Raw genomic sequence first — 23064 nt, 5'->3', positions numbered from 1 at the left:
TAGGACAGTGGGAGGAGGAGGTGTGGGGTGATGATAACTCCATGACTCAGGTAGGACAGTGGTAGGAGGAGGTGTGGGGTGGGGATAACGCCATGGCTCAGGTATGACGGGTGCAGGGTGGGGATAACTCCATGGCTCAGGAAGGATAGTGGGAGGAAAAAGGGAAGGCAGAGGGTGCGGTTCAAACCAGGCACTATTGCGAGGGGAAAACGAGGGTGGAGGCTGGAAATAATACCAATGCTCTGGCAGAGTGAAGGGAGGCGAAGGCTGAGAGTTGAATGTGTCTTCCAGCAAGGCCTCCACAAACGACTGGAGATCGTCCGGCTTCTCACTCCTCTCTATGGCGTTTATGGTAGACTCGAGCTCCACAATGAGGTCCATCGTTGCGATTAAGTGATAACGATTAACTAATTGTTTTAACTAATTGTTGCTCTCTTCTCGTTCCTTTCTTGGTTATCCTTTGTGTGTCAAAATCCTGCACATATTTGCAGTTGGCAGTCGGATCATTTGTTCGTGGTGTTTTCATTTGTAATGCTGCATTTCTCCCTTCTTCCCTTTACGTTTGCCCCTAATGCACCTTGATACGTAATGTCTTTCAGAATTTGTTTAAAAAAATACCAATACTATTGAACTTATATTACAGTAATAGATATAGACATATGCATGTCACCTATACGCCCCAGTACTAATCATCACATCATCCGATAATTTTCATACTCATGATCGTAATATCTTATGTCCTTGTCCTTTTATGTGATGATGCACTTTTATCTTGATGTGTGATGTCAGACAGATTTTCTTGACGGAAAGATTTGTAAGGACTTGGAACCATGGCGGGCAGTATTACACCTACAGCCTGTGGGAAATTATTAGAAGAGGAAATAAGTACGGTGTTCTCATTTCTTCTAATAATAATTGAAGAGGAAATGTATGTATGTATGTAATGTTTGGTGAGGATTCGACCATACAGATGTGATGCCCCCAAGATGCGGAAGCTGTGGAGGGCGTCCGTGCAGTCCTATGGGGTTGAAAAGACAATGTTCAATTATACTAAATAAAATTAATTCTATCGTTGTGTGTGTTAAATAAAATGTGTTTATTCAGCCACAGTTGATGTAACAGAAGGGGACACAAGGCATAGGACAAGATGGAGGCAGGTGACTGGCCGTGGTGACCCCTATATATATGGGACCCCCCTATTAATGGATTTATTTCGCACACATAAATATATGTCTGAAATAAACATATATATTTGATTACTTCATAAACCACCCAAAGATCAAAGGACATCATCCAAGGACAAAGCTTGGTGTCCATAATGAAGTGCTTTCACTGACTCCTCCGTGCCGGTAGGTGGCGCTGTGACAGTCGGTTGACTCAGTGTGCAGTCGGATGTTGACAGGGCCGCTGTTGCTCCGCTCTAGCTATCACGTTTCCGCCTGTCTCCTTTTCCAGAACTTTCTCGTGACGGCCAACATCCACAGCAAACCTCATGGCAACTGAACGGCAAGTGAAAGCAAGCAGCCAAAGAAAAGTAGTTTAAATATTTAGAATCCGCACATTCGTTTCCATTGTGGTGCTTAATGGCTGTTCTCTTCTTTGGCTTTAGCAGCTTTCCGGATAGCTTCATTGACGAGGATCCTCAGAAAGCTCTGGAGGTAAACACAGCTACTGCTACCACACGTTATGTTGAGTGTGGACTCTTTGTGGTTGTCGCATTAATCGAAACAACGTTTAATTAGTTGTTTTATTATGAAGGAAGTCGGGTTTGTTGTCTGTGGTGTATTACTGGGGCTACTAGCACTTGTTTTGGAATGGTGTCGAGCCAGCAAAGTTAGCTACCGTTTCCTGCTAGCATGATTTAGGATATAACCTTATACAGCAAGATATTTTAATGTCGGTGACATTTTAAACAAAGCCCTGTTTTTGCTTCTTCCTAACCAAAATGAAAAGACGGCGTTTCTATGACACTAGATCAACAGTCGATGTTTTTACCAGGTACAATGTCGTATGGAAATTAGCCGTTAGGCTTTTAACTCGTTTACTTACTGTATGTGAAGTTATGATTTTGATAGTGGTCTCATTTGAAGTTAATTTACTAGATTTGTAGTGCCCATATACTTAGTAAGTTTGCAGTTAATTGTTTAATATAGTAATGTTTAAAGATTGTGTTTATTCATTTATTTCCTACATACCCACAAGGTGAAATGTATATAATATAGTTAGAGTAACCCTGAAAAGTAAACTGCTGTTGTTGATCTGAGTTTAGGCCCTCCCGTCCTGTTATTGGTTAGTTTTAGATGGGATACACTACTAATTACTCTAAAAACACACCTGTAGATTCGACTTTTTACCCCTCGCACACTAACAGATTTCTGTGCCAACTAACCATGCCAACTGTCCCCAACTAGTGCTGACTAGTGCAGACTCTCCCAACTGTGAATTGTGGTTAAAATCAGCCCAAAAAAATATTGTGTGTCCCGACTCTTTAGTGACATGTGACATAGTTGATAATGAAGTGAAAAGGTTGTTCAGAAGTTGATCCGTCTTTGTCTAGTTGTTACTTTTATTCAGAAGAGATCCACACCACCACACATCGAACCCTCGCGTTACACTTAAATAACTTGTATACCGTCTTCTTCCTCCTTGGCTACTCCCTTTAGGGGTAGTTAGAATATATCTAAAATCATGCTTTCTTTTGAATTACTGTATTACAAATACTAATGATAACTAAAGCAATCCTGACGGGATTTCTTGAATAATATTTACATTATTTTTCCTCCACTCATTTTGAATCAAAATAGCACTGTAGTTCACTATTTCTCTTTTCTTCTAGGCACTCAATGAAGCTTTGGAACCAGACACAGACAATGCTGAGTGGTTTTGCCAGCGTGCTTATGCCCACATCCTTCTGAAAAACTACATTTGTAAGTTGACATACTGCACAGGTTCATTTCTTTTCTTGATTTCTCGGAATGTGAGTAAAGGCGAGTAGTGAAGCGTTGCTTCAGCATGGAAACTGATCACTTGCATGAATCATAAAAACATCATTGTCATTATTCAAAACTTGTCAAAGTCACTGGATTGTAAATTATTAGCCCAGATGAAAAAAAAAATATTGGTACTGTAGCAGGCCACACAAAAGTTGTATTGAGACATCCCTATTACAAAGCTTAGAGGAATATATACAGTATATATCCTGCATTAATAGTGTTGTTCTCTTTAACAGGTGCGGTTGATGATGCCACAAAAGCACAACAGCTAAATCCCAGCCTTCCACTTGCTTTCATGCGAACAGGGTATGTATTTCAATGTTTTAAAGAAAATGTAGAAATGTTCCACATATGCACTGTATGGGCTCAGGTTAAGCTAGTTTTGATGGACCCAAACAGTTTTGTTTCACTTGCCATGCAGCTTGATAAATTCACACATTTACTCATAAATTTTTGACATTTGAAATCAAGTGGTGTGTCTACATTTCCTGTTAAATATTTTTTATATTCTCACAGATTAATGTTATTTCGCAAACTGAAAGGAATAATTTAATGTTTTCCTTTAAATTGTTATGATCCACTTGTCACAACCTGGCTCAGAGCTGGATAAGATCACACGAGCCTTAACGAAACTAACGTTATTTTCGATAATAGATAAAGATAATCAAAGTATCACAATGCCAGGAGCTGGTTAATGATGATGTCATGTGTGATGTGATGGAAACTTTTCTGTCCCACTTGCAGAATAGCAGAGTACTATCTGAACCACTATAAATCAGCACATGCAGCCTTCTCTCAGGGACACCAACTGGATGGTAGGTACAGCCCTTTGTGGCTTTGAGCACTCTTCAATTCATTAACAACCTCTGTTTCCAGCAGTAGTTTACACAGCATGGGTCCTTTGGCTTTAGCAGTAAAATACACAACAGTGTAATTGTTGTGTATTTCTTGCTTATACAATGGCTTTACAATTCTGTTGTGGTAGGTACCTTGTGTGTGTATTACATGAAGCAATTAAAACACTGCTAAATTGGTGCATACAATGCTGAATGTCAATTTCTTGTAACATGGCATACCTCAATTCAGTGCTAACGTAACTGTGTCATACAGAACCCAGGTGACTTTGTTGTGTGAAAAGTAAAATTTTTCTTTCAGTGTTGATGTATTCTGTTCTATTCTCTTCAAATGGAGCTGCAGTAAATCTTCAGAATTAGGACCAAGTTTGGACACTGCCACATTTGTTTTTGATATCTGTTAGACAATTTTCTTTATTAACTTAATGTTCTCTGTGAACCGTAGCAAAAGTCAATTAAATTAGATGTCTTGACTTTGCAAACCTAATATGCCAATTTTTGTTGGTTACAGTATGGATCTACAGCAACAAAATACAACATATTTTTCACTTCTTTCCTTGTGTATTTTTTTTTTCGCACATGTGATATAATGTGATTTATACACATTAATAAGACATGTCTAATGCTAACAAGCAAACTGTCAATGAGAAATTGAAAAGAAGGCGGTAATGCAACATTACAGATGCCAACTGCTGTAAAACATCCAGAACAAACCAACATGCAGGCAGAGGACCGTGTTGTGCAATCAAATTAGTGTTAAGGAAGAAAAGAAGAGGACAAACAAAAGAAAGCAGTCATGCGACATTACAGATGCCAGCTTGTTTTACTTTTCCCACATAGTTGTGATCCATCCATTTCCTTCCAAATATGCTGTTGAGAATTGAATTAAATTTAGGACATGATTAGCTCTTCAGTAATGCTCTTAAATGTTTTCACTATGTTCTCTAGCAGTACACATTTCACTATTTTTATTTATTTTTTTCACAGCTTCTGACAAAACATATGAGATCTGGATCAAGCGGTGCGAGGAGAAGATGGATGGTAAGCATCTATGTCAAATTTTATAAGACCCCTAAAAACCATCATTGGGCGTTGACCCAAAATACTTTATTTTATTATTTATTATTTATCTGTTTGGATGTTTCATATTAGTCCCGATGTGGTTTAGCTGAGAAATATTCTAGACTTTGAAATCCACTTTCCAAGTTGCACAGTAACCTCAATTTGAATTCCCTGTTAGTAAAATATTGAGCTAAGCAGCAGTATTTTATCATACACATATACAAGCACACATCCATGAACCGCGGTGCAGTTTGTGCACACAGGGGTAGGGTGTTGAGACGGAGCTGCCTCGTCCAATAAAAGATGAATGCTATGTCTAGATGGGGTGTTTCTGTTGGCTCTGGGCCCCCTGGATCATCTCAAGTAAACAAGAGCATGAGTTTTGACAAACACACTTCACACTCCCATGCACATGTACTCCCAGGAGCTTTATGATTCATCAGAGTCAACTTTACTGATGCTTGAAAGCCCCGGGTGAGACCCAACTCCTTCATGAGCCAGCTCAAAGTCAGCACACACACACACACACACACACACACACAAATGCACACAAATGCACATGGGTGTACATCAACTCCCCCTGCCCCTCCAAACTTGAAAGTACCTAACCTGCATTTATTTGCTCATATTCACGCTTGATGCAAGCGCTGTTCCTTCTGTTGACAGTATTAACTACCAACCCATCCACATATAGATCACCTGGTTTTTCCTCTGCTTGTGACAAAACACAAAGAGAAACAGACACACTCAGCCGCCTCACCATTTCAAACAAAAACCTGATTAAGACATTAACACTCCCCCTACCATTTCATCGGTCTCGCTCCTCCTCTCTCTGTGCTCTCTCTCTTACTTTCTCTCTCTCTCTGTGTAATGAAGTCAGTGAATAATACATGATAGCACACTGGAAAACAGTGATCAGGCTTGCTTGGGCTTATAATGGGCGTGGATGGACCAGTTAACAATCTGGTGTCGAGGCTGGACCAGTGGGCGTGTGCATGTCTATTGTCTGGACAATTTTGGCTTAAAAACCCATTGTGACACTCATTACTTCACTACACTGTTGTACAGTTAAGACTTGGTATCAGCATTTAGTTGAAATGTTAATGTTAATGGTAAGGGGAATGGAATGCGTGCATTATGGCCATTATTGTCCTTACAACTATATATATATAGTGTTTGCATGCAAGCATATGTGTTAATAATTATTGATTGGTAATTAAATTTTAAATAATAGCTTTTTTATTGACCAATTATTTATGGGCAGATATTCTAGACAATGCTTATGATCGAGTGCCAAGATAATAATAATAACTGGTATTGTATGAGGAAGTCAGGAGTGGCAGAGAAGCATGTGCAGGTGGTGCAGGGCATGTCTAAGTACAGTGAGACAGTGGTGAGGTGTGCAGTTGGAGTAACCGATGGGTTCAAGGTGAAGGTGAGATTACATCAAAAATTATCAGCTCTGAGCCCCTTCTTCTTTGCAAATGGTGGTGGACAGGTTGACAGATGAGGTCAGGCAGGAGTCTCTGTGCACAATGATGTTTTTTCCGATGATATTGTAATCTGTAGTGAGAGTATGGGACAGGTGGAAGAGAGCCTGGAGGGGTGGAGATATGCACTTGGCAGTAAGAGGAATAGAGGTTAGTTGGAGCAAGACTTAATACCTGGTGTAAACCATCCAAAGCAATGCACAGTACAGGCAGGGTGGAGTGGGTGGAGATGAGTGTCAGGGGTGATGTGTGACCGAAGGATAGCAGAAAAAGTGACAGAAAAGGTCTATAAGACAGCAGTGAGACCTGCTATGATGTATAGCTTGGACACAGTGGCACTGTCTAAAAGACAGGAGTCAGAGCTGAAGATGCTGATTTTCGTTGGGAGTGACCAGGATGAACAGGATTAGAAAGAAGCGTATCTGAGGGACAGCTCAGGTGGAATGGTTTGGAAATAAAGTAAAACATGCAAGGTTGAGATGGTCTGGTCATGTGCAGAGGAGGGAAAGTGATTTATATTGGACAAAGAATGTTGAAGATGGAGCTGCTGGGCAGGAGAAAAAGAGAAAAAGATCACAGAGAAGGTTCATGGACGTTGTGAAGGAGGACACGAGGACAGTTGGTTTAAAAAAGACACAAAGGATGTATCAAGATGGGGGCAGATGATCAGCTGTGGTGATCCTTTAAGGGAGAAGCCGAAAGAAGAAGATGGGCAGGTATTGAATTCATCCACCTACCATACATTCAGTGTGTGTTCTCTCTCTCTTTCCCTCTAGATCAGACGCAAGACGACAGTGTCAACAAGGTGAGTTTCTCTGTCTGGCCACTGGGGGGCAATATTGCTCTCAACATCGGCCTTTTGTGTATGCTTCTGCCTCAGAGAAGGAAGCCTTACTTGGCTTCTTTTGTTGTTTTTACTAACCATTTTTCCATCCCTCTCACTGTACCTTCCTCTCTAATTGTCATCCCATCTTGATGCTGAATGACCCAGCAGACACCAGCAGTTCCAGCTGTCAAGTAAGTGTCTACAGTAAACATAAATGTGTCTTATTTAGGCATCAAATTTGTGTGTGTATGTTTATGTTGACAGCTACATATTTAACAAAGCATCAGTGCATCAAAACAGCCTCATTAGGTGTAAACATGGTAAGAACAATGTGAATAGACGATGCATCTCAACAGTGGTTATTAGATTTTCACTGGTTGTATAAAGTTGGCATCCATAATGTTTGTAATAATTATAATAATACATCAAAATAATGCACTTAATAATAATAATAATAATAATAATAATGAGTTTGTGGTTGAAGGACTCTCAATGCAAAATGGCACTGAATCATGACATAGATTTTTTTTTAAGGTTAAGGATTTGTATGTGTGTCTTTCTTACAGACATGACTGGTATCAAACTGAATCGCAAGTCATTGTCACAGTGATGGCCAAAAATGTACCCAAGGATGGTGTGTGTGTCAACTTCATGGAAAAAGAGGTACAAAAACACACTCGGAATCAGTATTGGAGAGTTATTGTGCTTCCACAGAGTGAGACAGAGATGGGTTAGCTCTTGGGTGTTTCCTCAGGAGGGCCTATTAGATGGGTCTCATACACACACACACACACACAGAACATTCACACTCCCCATGGACCCAAATCTGCCTCCAGTGGTGCCTTGTTAACATTGCCCCCAAAGTACAGATCTTAGAACAATTTACCCTCCCCAGCTTTTCCAACCTCCTAATTGTCTGTAGATAAAAGACAGCTGATCTTGGATCAGCCATAGAGCCCTCCAGGGACAACCCTTCTTTCTTTTTCTCTTTTCGTTTCCCCTCTTTCTATTTTCTTTCGCCTCTCTCAGAGGGGTAACTGCAGGGCACCTCAGGGAAAAGCTTTGTCTCTCCTAATAGAATAACAAACGGAGTTTACCCCATTTCAGAAGAAATAGTTTGCTCGCTCTGATTCACCCAGTCACTCGTTAAGCTGCCACTGTGCTGCAAAGTACATATAAGTTCATATATTTTTCACAAGGTCAGTATATACAAAAGAAAGTAGAGATGAAAGGCAGTGGTTCTACTTATTTTTCCCTTGGTGACTGAGTATGCAGCAGCTGTATACCCAGAGAAAGCGCAGAAATCCAATTGGAAATGAATATTAAGGCTTTGCCAAAAAGCTGCTTCAGGTGACTTTCCAATCTTTTAAACTTGATGAACTCATTCTTGCATTAATTTTGCATTCAGACCTGATATTAAGATCCTTCCTCAGTTTTGAGATCACATGTGGTCATCCTTAAGTATAAGACTGTTCATACCTGGTGTTAAAATGTGTCCTTGATGGATCTCCTGTGACCACATATAATTGGATCTGGCATCCCTGCACTTTATTCAATTACACACCGACATATGACTGTTTTTAAGAGCGACGTGACATGCGCATGAGTGACAAAGAGAGCAAAAATGGGTAATTGAGGCTTGAAATGTTCTAGTCACGTTTGTTGAAACATGAAACATGGTTTAACCATTAGATTAAAAAAAGTGTTAACATTGTGGTAATCAGATCTGAGGACGCACTCAGGACAGATAAGAAGCGGTCAGACCTGAACTTACTGTCATCTACCTGTGATCGGATCACTCAGGATGGATGTTTGAGGTGATAAGTACAGTAGCAAACCGATTCTGCAATCATAATTCAAAACAAAATTTACATGAGCGTGTTTCTGGTTGGTTGTCATATTTGAAGGTTACCTAAATAAGTAATTGCACCAATACCCTGCAACACATGCAGTGTTTTTTATATTAGGACAGTGAGTACCAAGTGATGGTGTCAGGGTTTGGTCCACTTCCAAGCCCATGTCACTTTCAATGACACCCACCTCCCTCACACACACCCAGTCACAGTGAGTGACAGGCTGTTAGAACCCCCACCCCCCATCCCCAAATTCACCACACTGCTGCCACCACTGATCAGTGTGGCTGAAGGGGACAGGGCAAGGATATGGCTGGCTGTCTCTCAACAATCCCGTCAGATGATTACTCTCACAGACATGCTGATACCTGCAAATTTACAATTTATGGACTTAGTAAAGTTGAAGTTATGGGAGGTCGTGAAAGGTAATGACTAATAACTGGAGTCTTTGGTGTCCCCAGCTCAATGCCAGTATTCAGATATCGTCAGGCGAGAACTACAGCCTTCACCTGCACCTGCTTCACCCCATCGTTCCAGAACAGAGCAACTTCAGGATCCTCACCACCAAGGTACCACACCTATCTCATTCAGACATCTTTATCAGAGCTTTATCACAGTTCAGTGTGCCTTTTGAAATGTAAATATCAATGATGCTTCTACAATTCAGGAATATTTTGTTTAGTTTTTATAACAGCTGCTAGTATAGGCTGTGAAGCTGTGTTATTTTCTGTTCTCGGTTGGAGTAGATGTAATTAAAGCAATTTTCTCCCCAGGATCAATAACTCTTATTCTGATTTTAGATTAAGGAATTATCCCCGGTTCACAAGTTAAAGTTCAAAAGTTCCACACTAAAGCTTTAATGGATGTTAATGGTTTGGGGAAAGCATTGCAATGCATGTTCTCTGATGTTGGGGCACACAGGGGGAAATGCTGGACACTTGTCCTCTTGAGGGTCATGAGTGTGTTAGTAGGTAACATGGGCACCAGCATCGCCATGAACACATACAAGTTTTTGGTCGTTTGAGTCTGAAGTCATATGTTCCTGTCGGCCTGTTACTCAATAACCCTTCTTTTTTTTAACCTCCCTGTTTCTGACATATGTGATATAATAATGTTTACCCTTCACATGCATGATTGCATCTAATCTTCATCTACAACATAAACAAAACAACAACAATTATCTTCAGTAAAGTTTTTGAAATTAGTCAGACTCGTAGAAACCTATTGTGAATCTGTGCAGCATTGTGTAGCCTTTACTATTAATCATGTTAGTATTAAACCTATTAGTGGATAAATGCAAGCACTTATCTGTTTCTCTGAGCTGCAGAGTATCAGATATCAAATAACAAAAGAAAGGCAAGGACAAAAGCATGCTGATGTGAGTTTAAGCAGCTCCCTGCTCATTATTGGGGGTTTACCACTCTGAGATTAACATCTTAATCTCAATATTTCAAAGGCGTATGAAATAGGCTGCCACCACCTGTAATTCGCTAATGCTGTTAAAGCTCACTGGAGCCGGAGTAAAAGCGAGAAAATCCACTCTCGCGGTCTAAAGACCAGCTCCTGTGGTGATGTTAGCTCAGTTCATCTGAGCAGCTAACGGGAGATCAACACATATGCGCAAATCCTCACTCCCACACACTCACACACACTTGTATTAGGGCTGTAGTTGCTGAAGTTCCTCAGCACTGTTTAAAATGATTATGTGCCTAATTAGTAGGTAGGGCGCTTTTTTACTAAAGACTAATTAGTGCATTTTGCAGAGAATGTTGGCTAATGAGCGAGCTGGCTGAGTGTGTGCTGATTCAGGGATTAGACCACTATCAGGTTTTTTGCCTGTTACTCAAGAGGCAGATTTTTGTGCGAGTCGTCTTTTGTTTGTTTAACCCTCATATGACCATCATGATAATCACACCGCCTGGATTTATTTCGATTTTATGGCTGTAGAATCGTCAAAAAATGTGAGCAACTTTCACTTCCAATATCTTTATTATTTCAATATCTTTGTTATTCAAACGTTTAGAAACTCACTTCCCAAACATGTGACGTGCTTGTCCGTGATTGGACGGTCATTTCGCGGAAGTCCTGAGGGCTGATGGGGTGCAAATCTCTTTTTCTCTGCTTGCCAGTATCCATCCATCCATCTTCTACAGCTTTATAAAGGCGTGGTACGCCCTGGACAGTTAGGCACTCCATAGTTTTTTAACTTTCTAGATGTCACAAATGGTCTAAGGGTTACGGGAATGAAAAGTATGCATGCAAAGTCCTGTTAGTGACGACAGGATTGCTAACAGAATGGTTAAAAAGGCCACTGATCAGTACAACTTAAATCTCTGAGAGAGTGGTGCTTGATCTTGACAGTGTTTTGGACAGAATATCTTCAGAAGCATCTGTAGATGTTATATCAGAAGCTAAAAAATAATTAATTAGATGTTCAATTTTTAACTGAAAGAGACTAACTCAGTTTTGTCATTTCACACAGGCGGGTAAACCTATGATTCATATTTCAATGAAGGGCAGTGTATTGATATTGTTTTGTTCCTGTGTTAAAGCTGCACTGCATTGCATTGCATTTGGTGGCGACAAGACTTGACTGCCATAGTCTGGTGAGATTTCTACAGAGGTTACACTCTGAATGAAAAGATCGATATAAAGGGTTTATGAATCAATATCAGATCTTTCAGATGAAGCTCTTTAAGAATTGGAAAATCAATGTTTTTGTACCACAGCCCTGTTAGTCAGTTTGGTGGGAATGTGGACAGATTTTAGCACATGTCCAAACACCATGCTCTCTTCGAGGGCAGCGTAACCCCACCGTTTTCTCAAGTTGTTTTGATTAATATTCACAAGGAATAATATTGATTGCTTGGGTACGACAGAGATTTTCTAAGAACTACTGCTATAGATTGTTCAAGAACGCCTCTAACCTGGTACCTTATTAAAAACATTAACAGTTATGATGAAACCATTTATCAGGATACTCTGCACATTGTAATGTTGTCAAAGAAAAAATAATCACATGGGCAGTGAGTTGGATGTGTCCTGTTATATTTTAATGTGTTAGACGTAGCACACGTAGCCATCAATGTCGCTTCATTAAGGTTTACATTAATAAATTGAGTAGCTTAGGGCAGGTATATTAATATTCTATCCAACAGGACATTATTGACTATATCTAGATTGATTTTATGTGTTCAGATCAGACCACTCAAATGTAGACTGAATTTAATCAATAAATAAATAATTAAAATGCAGCCCAGCTCTTTTTATGTCAAATTCAAACAAATGTATGATTTAAATGTGTCATATTTAGCCCGGAGGCAAATTTCCAAGAGAGCCAACACACAGCCTCACTGCCTGATTGCAGTAATATTTATTTTAGTGTATTTTTCTTTTTTGGCCCATGTTGTTCCAGAGCTATGAAAGAGAAATATAAGCCTGTATTGTGTGCATTTTATCTGTTGGCTTCACTGTGCCGAGTAGAGACTGACCTGCACAGACACTGCCCCTTCTCTAAAAACACTCCGTCACTTTTCCATGGCAACAGCAGACACTGCATACCAAAGGTGCACGTGGGTTGCAGCTTAAACAAGGGCTCACTCTTAGAGAGACCACAGCTGAGGATGAAGTCTGAGACTCCCTCACATCTCTGTACACTCGCATGTTTTCCCTTCTACCTACCTCATTTACCTTCTTTGTGTTTGTTTTATCATTTCTCTTCACACACCCCCACACAAACATACACATGCTCTCTGTCTTTTTGTCTGTCTTGTGCTCATACAAACACACACAGCACTAGGATAACGAGAGAGAGCCCTCAGCCGCCCTCCACTTCCACAAAGACCTGACTGTTCCCTGGTCCGCTAGGTTCCTTGGGTACACGTGGAACACACAAAACACGAAGCTCGTTATTGGTAATTACTGCACTGAGAGGTTCAGAACAGCACAATAGCTTGTATTTGTTAATACACCAGCAAAATATTGGCACAAACACACACACACACACACAATGTAAAAAGCGACAACAAACTGAACAGCTCTTTCAGTGAGGGTCTCATTTATCTGGAGCTGTTTGATTTTTCTGAAGCCAAGGTCCCACTGGGGAAACAAAAAAAACATTCAAATGAACAACGGCATCAGCAAATCGAGTTTCTCCAGATTGGCATACATCCCTAATTAAAGTTTTGGGGAGGGAAAAAATGCATTGCCCTCGGGGCTGTTGATTCCTGACCAATGTCGGTCAGTCTGTCTGTCTGTCTCTCTAATAGCCTGCCCTGCACTCCCCGCTCTACAATGTTTGCGCTTCATCTCCTCGCTGTCTTTAAAGACAACTTAGCAGAGGAACGGCTAAGCCGGGCATGAGCGCGCACGCACACGCGCGCATACACGCATCGTAGCTAATCAGTAATCTTCCAACAACACACTTGTGCCATTTAGCCGAAGTATTTGCCGTGTATATGTGTGCGTGAGTAGCACATTATCTTCACTGCGACCTCCTCCTGTCCTCCACCATGACAGACATTCCAACCGCAGGGGTCAATGGAACAACGGGGAGCCAATTACACACCAGTGTGTTTGATCAGAACAGACGGCTGACACACACACACACACACACTCGGGTGTGTGCAAGCAAACACACTCAGAGCAATTTTTGAATCCGCGCTCATTCAGTTCTGAACTCGTATCTTTTGGCAAATGGCTTTAATTTCCATGCCTGTCAACGTCCAAGAATGTTTATATTTATTTGATTTGTTGCGTCTTTTTTTCGACGAGTTTGTTTTGAAATCCACGGGGATCTAGAAAAGGGAGAGAAGATGCTGGGTGAAGAGTCGTGGCAGCGAGGCGGGGGGTGGTTGTTACAAACACATGTGACAAGCCACACAGGGACCTTTTTCCCCTCTGTAAATAGTGTGTGTGTGTGTGTGTGTGTGTGTGTGTGCGCGCGCACGCATGCGTGGATGTGTGTTTCTGTGTTTGTTGTGCATATTTCAGACCCTGGGGTCCTGTGGGTGGTGGCCCCTGTGTGTGGCTCTTCTGTCACATCCCTTTACGAGCCATCGCGTTGCCTGTCACACATACAGAAACACACACAGAGAGAGAGAGACACACACACACTCTGCGCTCCGTTCTGCCATGTCTCTTAAAAGCCAGGAAACACAGATGTGGCAGCAGATTAATGTTGTATGGTCCAGGAGCATGCATCGAAGCACACACATACACTGCGACTCACACACAGGACCTTGGTTGAGATCTGCTGCGCTTTGCACTACAAAAACATAGAATTACAATTAACGGAACCTGCATCACTGGATTAATATTAACACGATAACAGTTAATCGTCCTGGTGTCCAGCTGTTGAATCGCTCGTCTTTACCATGAGGAATAAAACCAATAGTAGAACAAGCACGTTGTTTTGCCGTCTCGTCACATTTTATTTTAGAATTAATATTATGTGAAACTGTATCAACATGGGCAACCAAACAACCTTGTTGTATAAAAAAAAAATACTGAAGATCGATAGAAACTCCAGGCAACTTAATTAGTATTGATGGAAAAGCCACATTAAGCTAAACTCCAATAAGCAGTATTTTTTAGGCACGTGTGGCAAAACAAAGCTTTGATACCTGCAGACGTATTCACAGCATGGAACGGACTAAAACAACCTGAAAATGACTTAATCTGCCAACACAGCAGGTGTCTGTTCTGTTTAATTTTTACAAAATGCTTTATGTATTTATTCATACTTTTCCCCATGAGTGTGTGACGTTGGAGGATGATGATGATGATGGCCATGGAGAAAAAACAATTTGAACCCAATTTGCCCTATTGAAAATCCACATTGTGTTAAAAATTCAAAACCCAAGTCTCTATCTCTTATTTCTATATGACCAAAAAAAAGCATCAAATTCTCACATTAAGAAGCTGAAACCAGGCAATGTTTGCTGCTCTTGCTTGAATTGCAACCGACATGAAATCAGATATGGACGGACTAATCTACAGCTCTACACTGTTTGCCACTGCTCTACATGAAGTCAAAGCTGCCAACTGTATCTGTAGCCGACTACAAAATGGGAAGTGATTTGAATCTGTGATCAGTATAGTCTTTTTATACGCAGTACACGCATCACCATTTGACACTCACTCTGGATGTTTACATAGTTAAAAAGCATAGGCTTGCTCTCCTTTTTAACATTAATTAAACAACAAGATATTTTGTAACGCTGCCGTTTCATTTCTAGTGATGACTCAGCCTGCAGTGTTTCATAGGAATCCTTTTGAAGTGCTCCAACCGTCTAGTCAGAAAATAAGCGGGAGGTAAAGGTTACCTGCTCGCTCAAAATAACTCCCTCCACCTCATCTCCACAGGAGTGGACTTATGCGATTCACCCCTGTAGCAGTGTTTGCTCTGGTGGGTTAATTACCTCAAAACTAAACTGCTTTTCCATATCACGTTTTTTTTTTTTATTCCTACCCTGCGTGTACCTAATGTTCACAGCAGTGCACTATAGATGTGTACGAAACGTTTTAAACATTATTATATTGTGATATTTTCATGGCACGCTGTATTGATTCTTCGGAGCGTTGTATTGATATGTGAATATTCTTGACTGTGTTTTTTCTGACTGTGGTTTTGTGTTGTGTTTAAGCCTCCACCCACTAGATGGCAGCAGGCTTTTGACCAGGGTTAGGGTAAGGGGTTAGTTAGTTAGTTAGTTAACCGCGGCGTGCCCGGTGGAAATGCTCACATTGATTAGAGTGGCAGCGATCAGCTTCGGTGACCGCGTCGCTTACGTTCCGCGGCAGTGACACGCCGCGGTGGAAATCGGGGATTAGTCCGGTTCCGGTTGCCGATGGTCTTCGCGTTTTAGAACTCTGCATATGTGAAAGCAAACCGTACCCACGTCTGTGTGCTGCATCGTAACATTTTTCTGACTGGTGCAGACCAAAGCAATCAAACTATAGGTGTGAAAGCGCCCTTAAATGAAACACTCTTTTGAAGGATTCGTCCAGTAACCTGTGTTCTCAGCAGAGACCTTCTATTTTTAGCGCCTCGGTCCTTTGCAGATGAGCCAGAAAGTTAATTTCGGACACTGCACAGATGCCTCGCCACGCACAAGGACCTTTGTGGGGCAGAAAGCGCTGACACATACCAAAGTGATCTATCAGTGCACTGCCACTCGCACTAGCTCATCACCTCGCTTGGGAAGGTAGCAGCCAGTGATCATACTGTCTTATTCCCCTCAATCCGCTCTCCTCACTCGCGCGTCACTCTGTGCCAGTCAGCCTTTCTGCCTCCTCGTCTCTAACCTTGTCTACCTCTTGGTTCTGCTCTTCTCCTCTGGCACCCTCATAAATGAATCATCACATCACCCAGCAGAGCAGAAATGTTCCTTAATTGCACCGACATAACCAGCGCTGTCTTTCATATCAAACACACACACACACGCGCACTCACGCCCACCCCGTTAATGGAGGGTTGGGGGTGGGGGGATTGGCACATAGTGTTGCAGCTCGCGTGTATCACTGGTATGCGCCCTGTCAATGCGGCTCAGTGTTAAGAGTGTGCCCATGTCCTTCCTACACTCATTGTTTTCCTCCTCTCCCACGTTCTCCCAGTGTAATGATTTGGATCAGAAGCTGCTATGTGGAATTAGGATCCCTCTCCCCTCTCCTCCCTCCTCCCCTCCTTCCTGCCGTCTCTCACACTGGCCCTCTGGCTGACAGGCATCTCGTTAGTGCACTATGTCTGTCAGTGAGGTTTGAGATTGAGCTGTGCCCCCGCATATATCCACGATATTTCTCTCTCTCTCTCTCGCTCTCTCTCAAACAGAGAGGCATTCGCGGGCTGAGTTGATGGCAGCTTCTGAGCAGACAATCCCTCTCTCTTTCTCTGGCCTCACTGATGATCTGATGTCCTGTTCTTTTAAGATGTCACTTTAATGGAAGTGTTATTTTTGTCCCTCCACACCAAAGGCCGTTTTGTTAAACATTGTTCTCTCTGTCGCTCTCGTTCTTTCCTCGCCGTCTCATCTGTCAGGTGGAGATCAAGATGAAGAAGACAGACGCCGTCAGATGGGAGAAGCTGGAGGGAGAAGGACAGGAGTCCAACATCAAACACTTCAATCCCCGTCAGTACACAGCTTGTGTAGTTATGCACTTTCCCTCCGCTCCCCTCCTTCCTGTGTGCTCATCACGTTGTCTCTCCTTTTATCGTTTAACCTCTTCTTATTCCTCTCTCTCTCTGTCTCACACTCTCCCTTCAAACATCAATACAGCACCCGTGTTTGCCTGTTTGGCAGTAGAATGTTAGGGGGCAATCAAGTCTTTCATTTATCTGACTGCAAAAGTAGGCGGGGAGAGAGAGGGAGAGTTATGACAGCAAAATATGACTCATTTTTAGCCCACACACTCCTATTACTGACAGGATTAATTACTTGTATAAGTATGTGTGAAGTAGCAGTTAGTAGACAGCCAAATATCCAATATGCAACCAATTTAACCTTTTTTTTAGGACACCCTGTTTATAAATGATCGTATAACTTGGGCCGTAGTTACATTTAATTACGTTGTGGAATCACATTTCTGTGTGTCCAAGCCTGGCCTGAATATGTCTACTGTGTGTGTATGTAGCACTGTATTTATGTAAATCTGAGTCTGGATTAAATTCCTGGCTCTCTAAACATAAATAGACATGAAACAATATGAGAATTTTATAGCACAATTATCCTGTCTAAAGTAATGCTTAATTTTACAGCAAGAATTGTGCTTCAAACTAGATTTTTGCTTAGATTGATAGACCCTAACCCTGGATTGAGTTTTCCCTTAAAGGTCCCATATTGTGCAAAATCAACTTTTTAATAATTTAAATCCTTATATTTGGGACTCTGGAGGCCCTATCAGTCGGCTCAGTGTGAACAAAGATGACCCACTCATGTTTTTGTGGTCCTCCTCAGTCCAAGTACAGGAGATAAAACGCACAATGTTGACTTCCGCACTCCTTGATACGTCACAAGACGCTAAATTCTTGGAATTGTTGTCTCACGGAGCTCCGCTTTGTCCGTAAAACAGTGCTGGCGAGGGCAACAGTATCCATAAACCTGTAGTCTGTGAAGTCTGTGAAAAGTTTTATTCTTGGCTCCACAGTGCAGCACATAGTTCTACACAAACTTCCAGCCTCAGAGGATTTACCTGTCCAGTGGCTAAATGTTATATATGAAGGCAATGTGCCTGCTAGAGCCTGCAAATGATCACTTTTCCAAATGCTAACTGCTGTTAGCTCCCAGTAGCCTCTGTGGCTGATGTCATTTCATGTCCCTTAAGTTTCGTTTTACTTTTTTAAGGTGGACCTAAAGAGATACTACTAAACCGAGTGTTCTGAACAGGGCTGTTTTGTCAGGGTGATTGAACTGCTGTGGTGCTTCATCCTTATGGTATTTTGACCAAAGCATGTCACAGACATGTTCATTAGGACACCAGGGAACTAGGTTAACTTGGAGATATGGGGTATAATATGTCCCCTTTAATTTGACATTTGGACATAATAATGTCTGCACCAATACAGACTAATGTCCAAGGAAACAGATAATGTAACAATGAAAATGAACATTACTTTGATGACCCAAACTTAAACCTGCTCTTCTCCATCAGACGAGTACCCATCATCGTCCCACTTCACCTGCAAATGGGACCAGATGGTGGTGGACATTAGTGAGGAGGAGAAAAAAGAGAACCTCGAAGGAGACGCGGCCCTCAACAAGCTCTTCCAGCAGATCTACACCGACGGCTCAGACGAGGTCAAGCGAGCCATGAATAAGTCTTTTGTAAGTTTCAATCCCGGCTTCTGTCTTGTTCGCCACTGTTCATGTATCCATAGTAACCATGCTGGTTATTCTGCAACCAGGGAAGAAGCAAGGTGAAATTGACAGGTTTTGTCATTAACTCTGATAGAGCAACACGTACTTGAGGTGTTTATTTTGTCTCGTCTCAAAGGAGATGCTTTTTTTTTTTCTTTTTATCATGGGTAGTTTTTTTTGTGCCGAGCTTCTTTTTTTGAGAAAATTGAGAAACACAACAAAGCGAAATTTCACCTGAAGTAATTTGGGCAATTTTCTCTTCTGGCTGGTCTGATTGTGTGAGCCAGTGTTACCAGCTGTGCCGACGTTAGCTGGAAGCAAGCGAGTAACAAGCACGGTGACTGTGTCTGTGGGTGTGTGCGTCTGTGTGTGTGTTTGTCTTCAGCTCAGCTCCTGAATAAACTCAGCACCTTCCAGAAATTCATTTCTAAACTTAGTTTTGAATTCTGTGTGAAGTCGGTAACAGGTCCCAATCTCTGCCGCACAGTTTTCCTCCACTTTCCTGAGTTTTGTTGTGGTGTGAGTTTTGTTTTTTCGCTCTGCTTACTTTATTTTGAATCGGCTCCTTGTCTGTTTATTTTTGTCTCGGTAAATAGACTCAACCATCGGAGTGAAATGACTGAATTGCAGGAGCCCTAATAGTAGTCCACGAAAAAACCAGCACTTTTACTTTTCCTCATATTTCCCCGCAAATCAATAATCTAAATCTCTCTCTTATTCACAGCTACTGTGTGTTCAGCTCATGCACTAGTGATTCCCGGGTCGACCCACAACCGCATGCAGGTCGTGCGAGTTGGAGTGAACTTAAAAGAAAATATAGCAGGTTATCCGTAGCTTTTGTTAAAAACCAACACCGCTGCTAAAAATCCTGTGGGATCACTCCTCTGTTATACCTTTTCCTCTCCCTGCTGACCAGAGCTAGCCATGTACTGCAAGTGTATACACTGTAGAAACAGGCTAAATCCTGGAGCTGTAGAGTTTTCACAGCGTAGCTGGACAAAAATGGAGGTGATTTGATAAAGGTTAAGTTGTTTGTTTGTGATAATTTATTTCGTTAGAGTAAGAGTGTTCAAGTTTCTGTTTATTTAACCTCGGTCCACACCTGTGGCCAATATCAGTAAGACAGGGCTATAAGAAGATAAACAAAGTCATAGGTTTGGGGTCACCTATACAATATTTTTGTGTTTTCCATTAAAAGTCACACTTTTGTTAATCAAAAGAGTTGCAAAATGAATGGAAAATATAGTCAAGACATTGACAAGATTAGAAATAATGATTTTTCTTTCATCAAAGAACCAGCAAAACTGTTTTCAGCTGTGCTAACATCATTGCACGAGGGTTTCCAAGGGTTTTCTAATCATCCAATAGCCTTCTAACACGATTAGCAAACATAATGTACCATTAGAACACTGGAAATGGGCCTCTATACACCTATGTACATATTCCATTAAAAACAGACGTTTGCAGCTAGAATAGTCGTTTACTACATTAACAATGTAGTTACAATGTAACAAAAATTAGTGACCCCAAACTTTTGAACCCGTAATGTAAATTCGGTTCATAATTTCATAATCACTTTCATCTACACCTTCATCCTCTCATGTTTAAACAGCCTTTCTTTTTTTTTTTTTCAATTGGAAGAAAATAATTTTCCTCCAGTTAAAGCAATAACCAAAGCTTGTTGATATGCATTTGTGTGATCCACACACAATCTGATCTGAAAGTAAACCAGTGCATGCAGTGTGGACTAATGCAGCTCTAACTGATTGTCTAGTTAATGAGCTTCCGCGCAAAGAGCGCGCTTGATTTATTCATGCGGAAGGATGTGTAGTGGTGTGTGATTGCAGCTGAATGTTGACTGATGATTGGGCGAAATCAGCATTCTTGTTTTGTAACCCGTGATCTCATGACGCAAAACAACAAAAGCGGTGCACTTGAAAACTGGTTAAAACTGAACAGAGTGAGTCGTCGTTTCTGCATTTTGGTGAAGGAGAACGAAGGTCAGTTCATATGGAGAATAACGATTTTCAACTCATCGTGAAACAAATTGACGATTAAAATGGAAAAGTGGTCCGAATCAATCAACTTTGATGGTTTATACTCATGGACAGTTGTTGCAGTGAAGTCATTAAAGCACCAGGCAAGAATTAGAAAGCTCACAAAGCTGAAATAGATGTTTATGTTCAAATATGTTAGGTCTGATGACATCAGCATTGAGCATGAGATCATCATTAGCGTCCATATCAATCCCTTATTGGCCTTTCTTTTACTTGTCATCTTTGCCAGTTGGGACATGTCATTATTCCATATAGGGCTGCAACTCACGATTATTTTTGTAATCGATTAATCTATCGATTATTTTCTTGATTAATCGTTTGGTCCATAAAATGTTAAAAAACGTCGATCAGTGTTTGTCAAACCTGGAAATGATGATGTTCTCGAACGTCTGGTTCAGTTTGAATGATTTCTTTGTTATGTGGAGCAAAGAAACAAAGGAAATATTCACATTTAAGAAGCTAAAACAATCAGAAATCTTGTTTTAATCATGATAAAACCTTATACCTAATAATCGATTAATTGTTTCAGCTCTAATTCCATATCCACAACAATTTATGACACAACACCAGATGTGTGAAAGAGTGACCATTGACTGTTGACAGGTTGTTTTGTAATGACAGACTGTTCCACTTTTCCTCTCTTTGTCTCTCCTCCCCGTGCAGATGGAGTCGGGTGGTACGGTCCTGAGCACAAACTGGAAAGACGTGGCCAAGAGAACAGTGGAAATGAACCCGCCAGACGATGTAGAGTTTGTGAAGTATTAAGCTCTCAACAACTCTACCCTCCACCACCACCCCATTTTAATCGGTTTGGCCTCATCTTTCTGCACACGTGTCCACCTGGGAGTCTTCATTCTCTCTCTCTCTCCGCTCTAAAGTTATCAGTCTGGTGTTGTCTTCTCCACCTCGGTGCGGTGCACGGACCTTTGGTTTCCTCGCGATCACTCGACCCCGACACACGGCCGGCTCTTCCCTTTGCGAGAGCTTTCAACCACATGGAAGGAGTCAGTTAATTTGAATAATCTGTTGAGCGGATTGATTTCCATTATCTGATTTTTTTTTAAAGGCCAATAGACTCTAAAGTGAAGTTAAAATGAGACTGACGGACCTGAAAACACTCCAGTTCATCCATCATCAATTCTTCTTCTCCTTTGTTTATCCACAGCTTTTATGATTCTCTTATCCACACACTTTATAAAACACAATTAAGATCTTGTTTCAAAGTGCATTGCATAACTTTTGGTAATTGTGTGGGGTTTTTTTTCCTTGGGTGTTAATATCCTGCATTTGATGATTGAATAGAAAAAATCATTAAGAATATTAATAGTATATCAGACCTGATCAGATCTGAGGGAGCAGATGTGAGTATACAGTGGCAGCACAGGGGCGAGATGTATTTATCCTGTCTGAATGCAGAATGAGCAGGTTTTTTTGGAGCAGTAAATTTCCCTTCTGAAACCTTTCCTGGGAGTTTTACAAACTCCCTTTGCCTTCGTCTCACTTTGCTAACGCAATGTAGCCGTAGCCTCTGTTTGTCTTGACATTAAAGGAATTAGCTTTAGCGTGGGAATGTCACCTGATTGAAACACCGAGTCATGTTGTGGAGCTGAAGTGACAATGATTTAAATGTAACAGACATTTGTTTGATTCTTAACGTTTCGCCCTGCAGTTTCAACTCATAACTATGAATTCATCTCATGTAGTTTTTTTTTTTTTCCCAGAACACCCTGTAAAAAAATCAACAGCAATACTATTAAAAACTGACTTTCAGCCTCACTGGGTAATGACGCCAATTTTGTTGCGATACATTTTCACTTCATCATGTAATGGCACCGCAAAATATGTAATTATCTGCCGCCTTTTGTTTTTAAAAAACCCTGACCTCGTCGCGCTGTGCGACATGACAGCCGAGCGGGTTTAAGCACTTGTCGTTCTCTCCGTGTGATTTAAGCATCGGTGTAAATAAAAGATTTGTTGTTATGCTCACAAATTATGTCACCGCTTTTATGATTTGTCGTCTGTCGTTAAAGTGTTTCAGACAGGTCGGGAAATCTCACGAGGGAATCCATTAGGCA

At 41.2% G+C, this 23064-nt stretch overlaps 1 protein-coding gene across 3 annotated transcripts; it reads left to right on the top strand.

Annotated features, from left to right (window-relative positions):
• Positions 1-1403: 1403 nt before the first annotated feature.
• Positions 1404-22765, top strand: sugt1 (SGT1 homolog, MIS12 kinetochore complex assembly cochaperone). Of its 3 annotated transcripts, none has more exons than XM_083890281.1 (13): positions 1404-1506; positions 1610-1658; positions 2837-2927; positions 3230-3299; positions 3738-3808; positions 4835-4888; positions 7176-7204; positions 7394-7416; positions 7792-7888; positions 9540-9647; positions 17117-17207; positions 18727-18899; positions 21653-22765. In XM_083890281.1, exons 1-13 carry the CDS (start codon positions 1493-1495, stop codon positions 21752-21754), a joined length of 972 nt encoding a protein of 323 aa, XP_083746407.1. In that variant the 5' UTR covers positions 1404-1492; the 3' UTR covers positions 21755-22765. The 3 variants fall into 3 exon arrangements, with proteins under 3 accessions (XP_083746407.1, XP_083746406.1, XP_083746408.1); XM_083890280.1 differs by having other exon boundaries at positions 7391-7416; XM_083890282.1 differs by having other exon boundaries at positions 1418-1506; positions 1613-1658; positions 7391-7416.
• The last annotated feature ends 299 nt before the right edge of the window (positions 22766-23064 follow it).

The sequence above is a fragment of the Microchirus variegatus genome (assembly GCF_963457635.1).
Source record: "Microchirus variegatus genome assembly, chromosome: 5".
NCBI classification, from domain to species: Eukaryota; Metazoa; Chordata; class Actinopteri; order Pleuronectiformes; family Soleidae; genus Microchirus; species Microchirus variegatus.
Note: the sequence above shows the minus strand (reverse complement) of the source record. Positions and strands in the feature narration are given on the sequence as shown.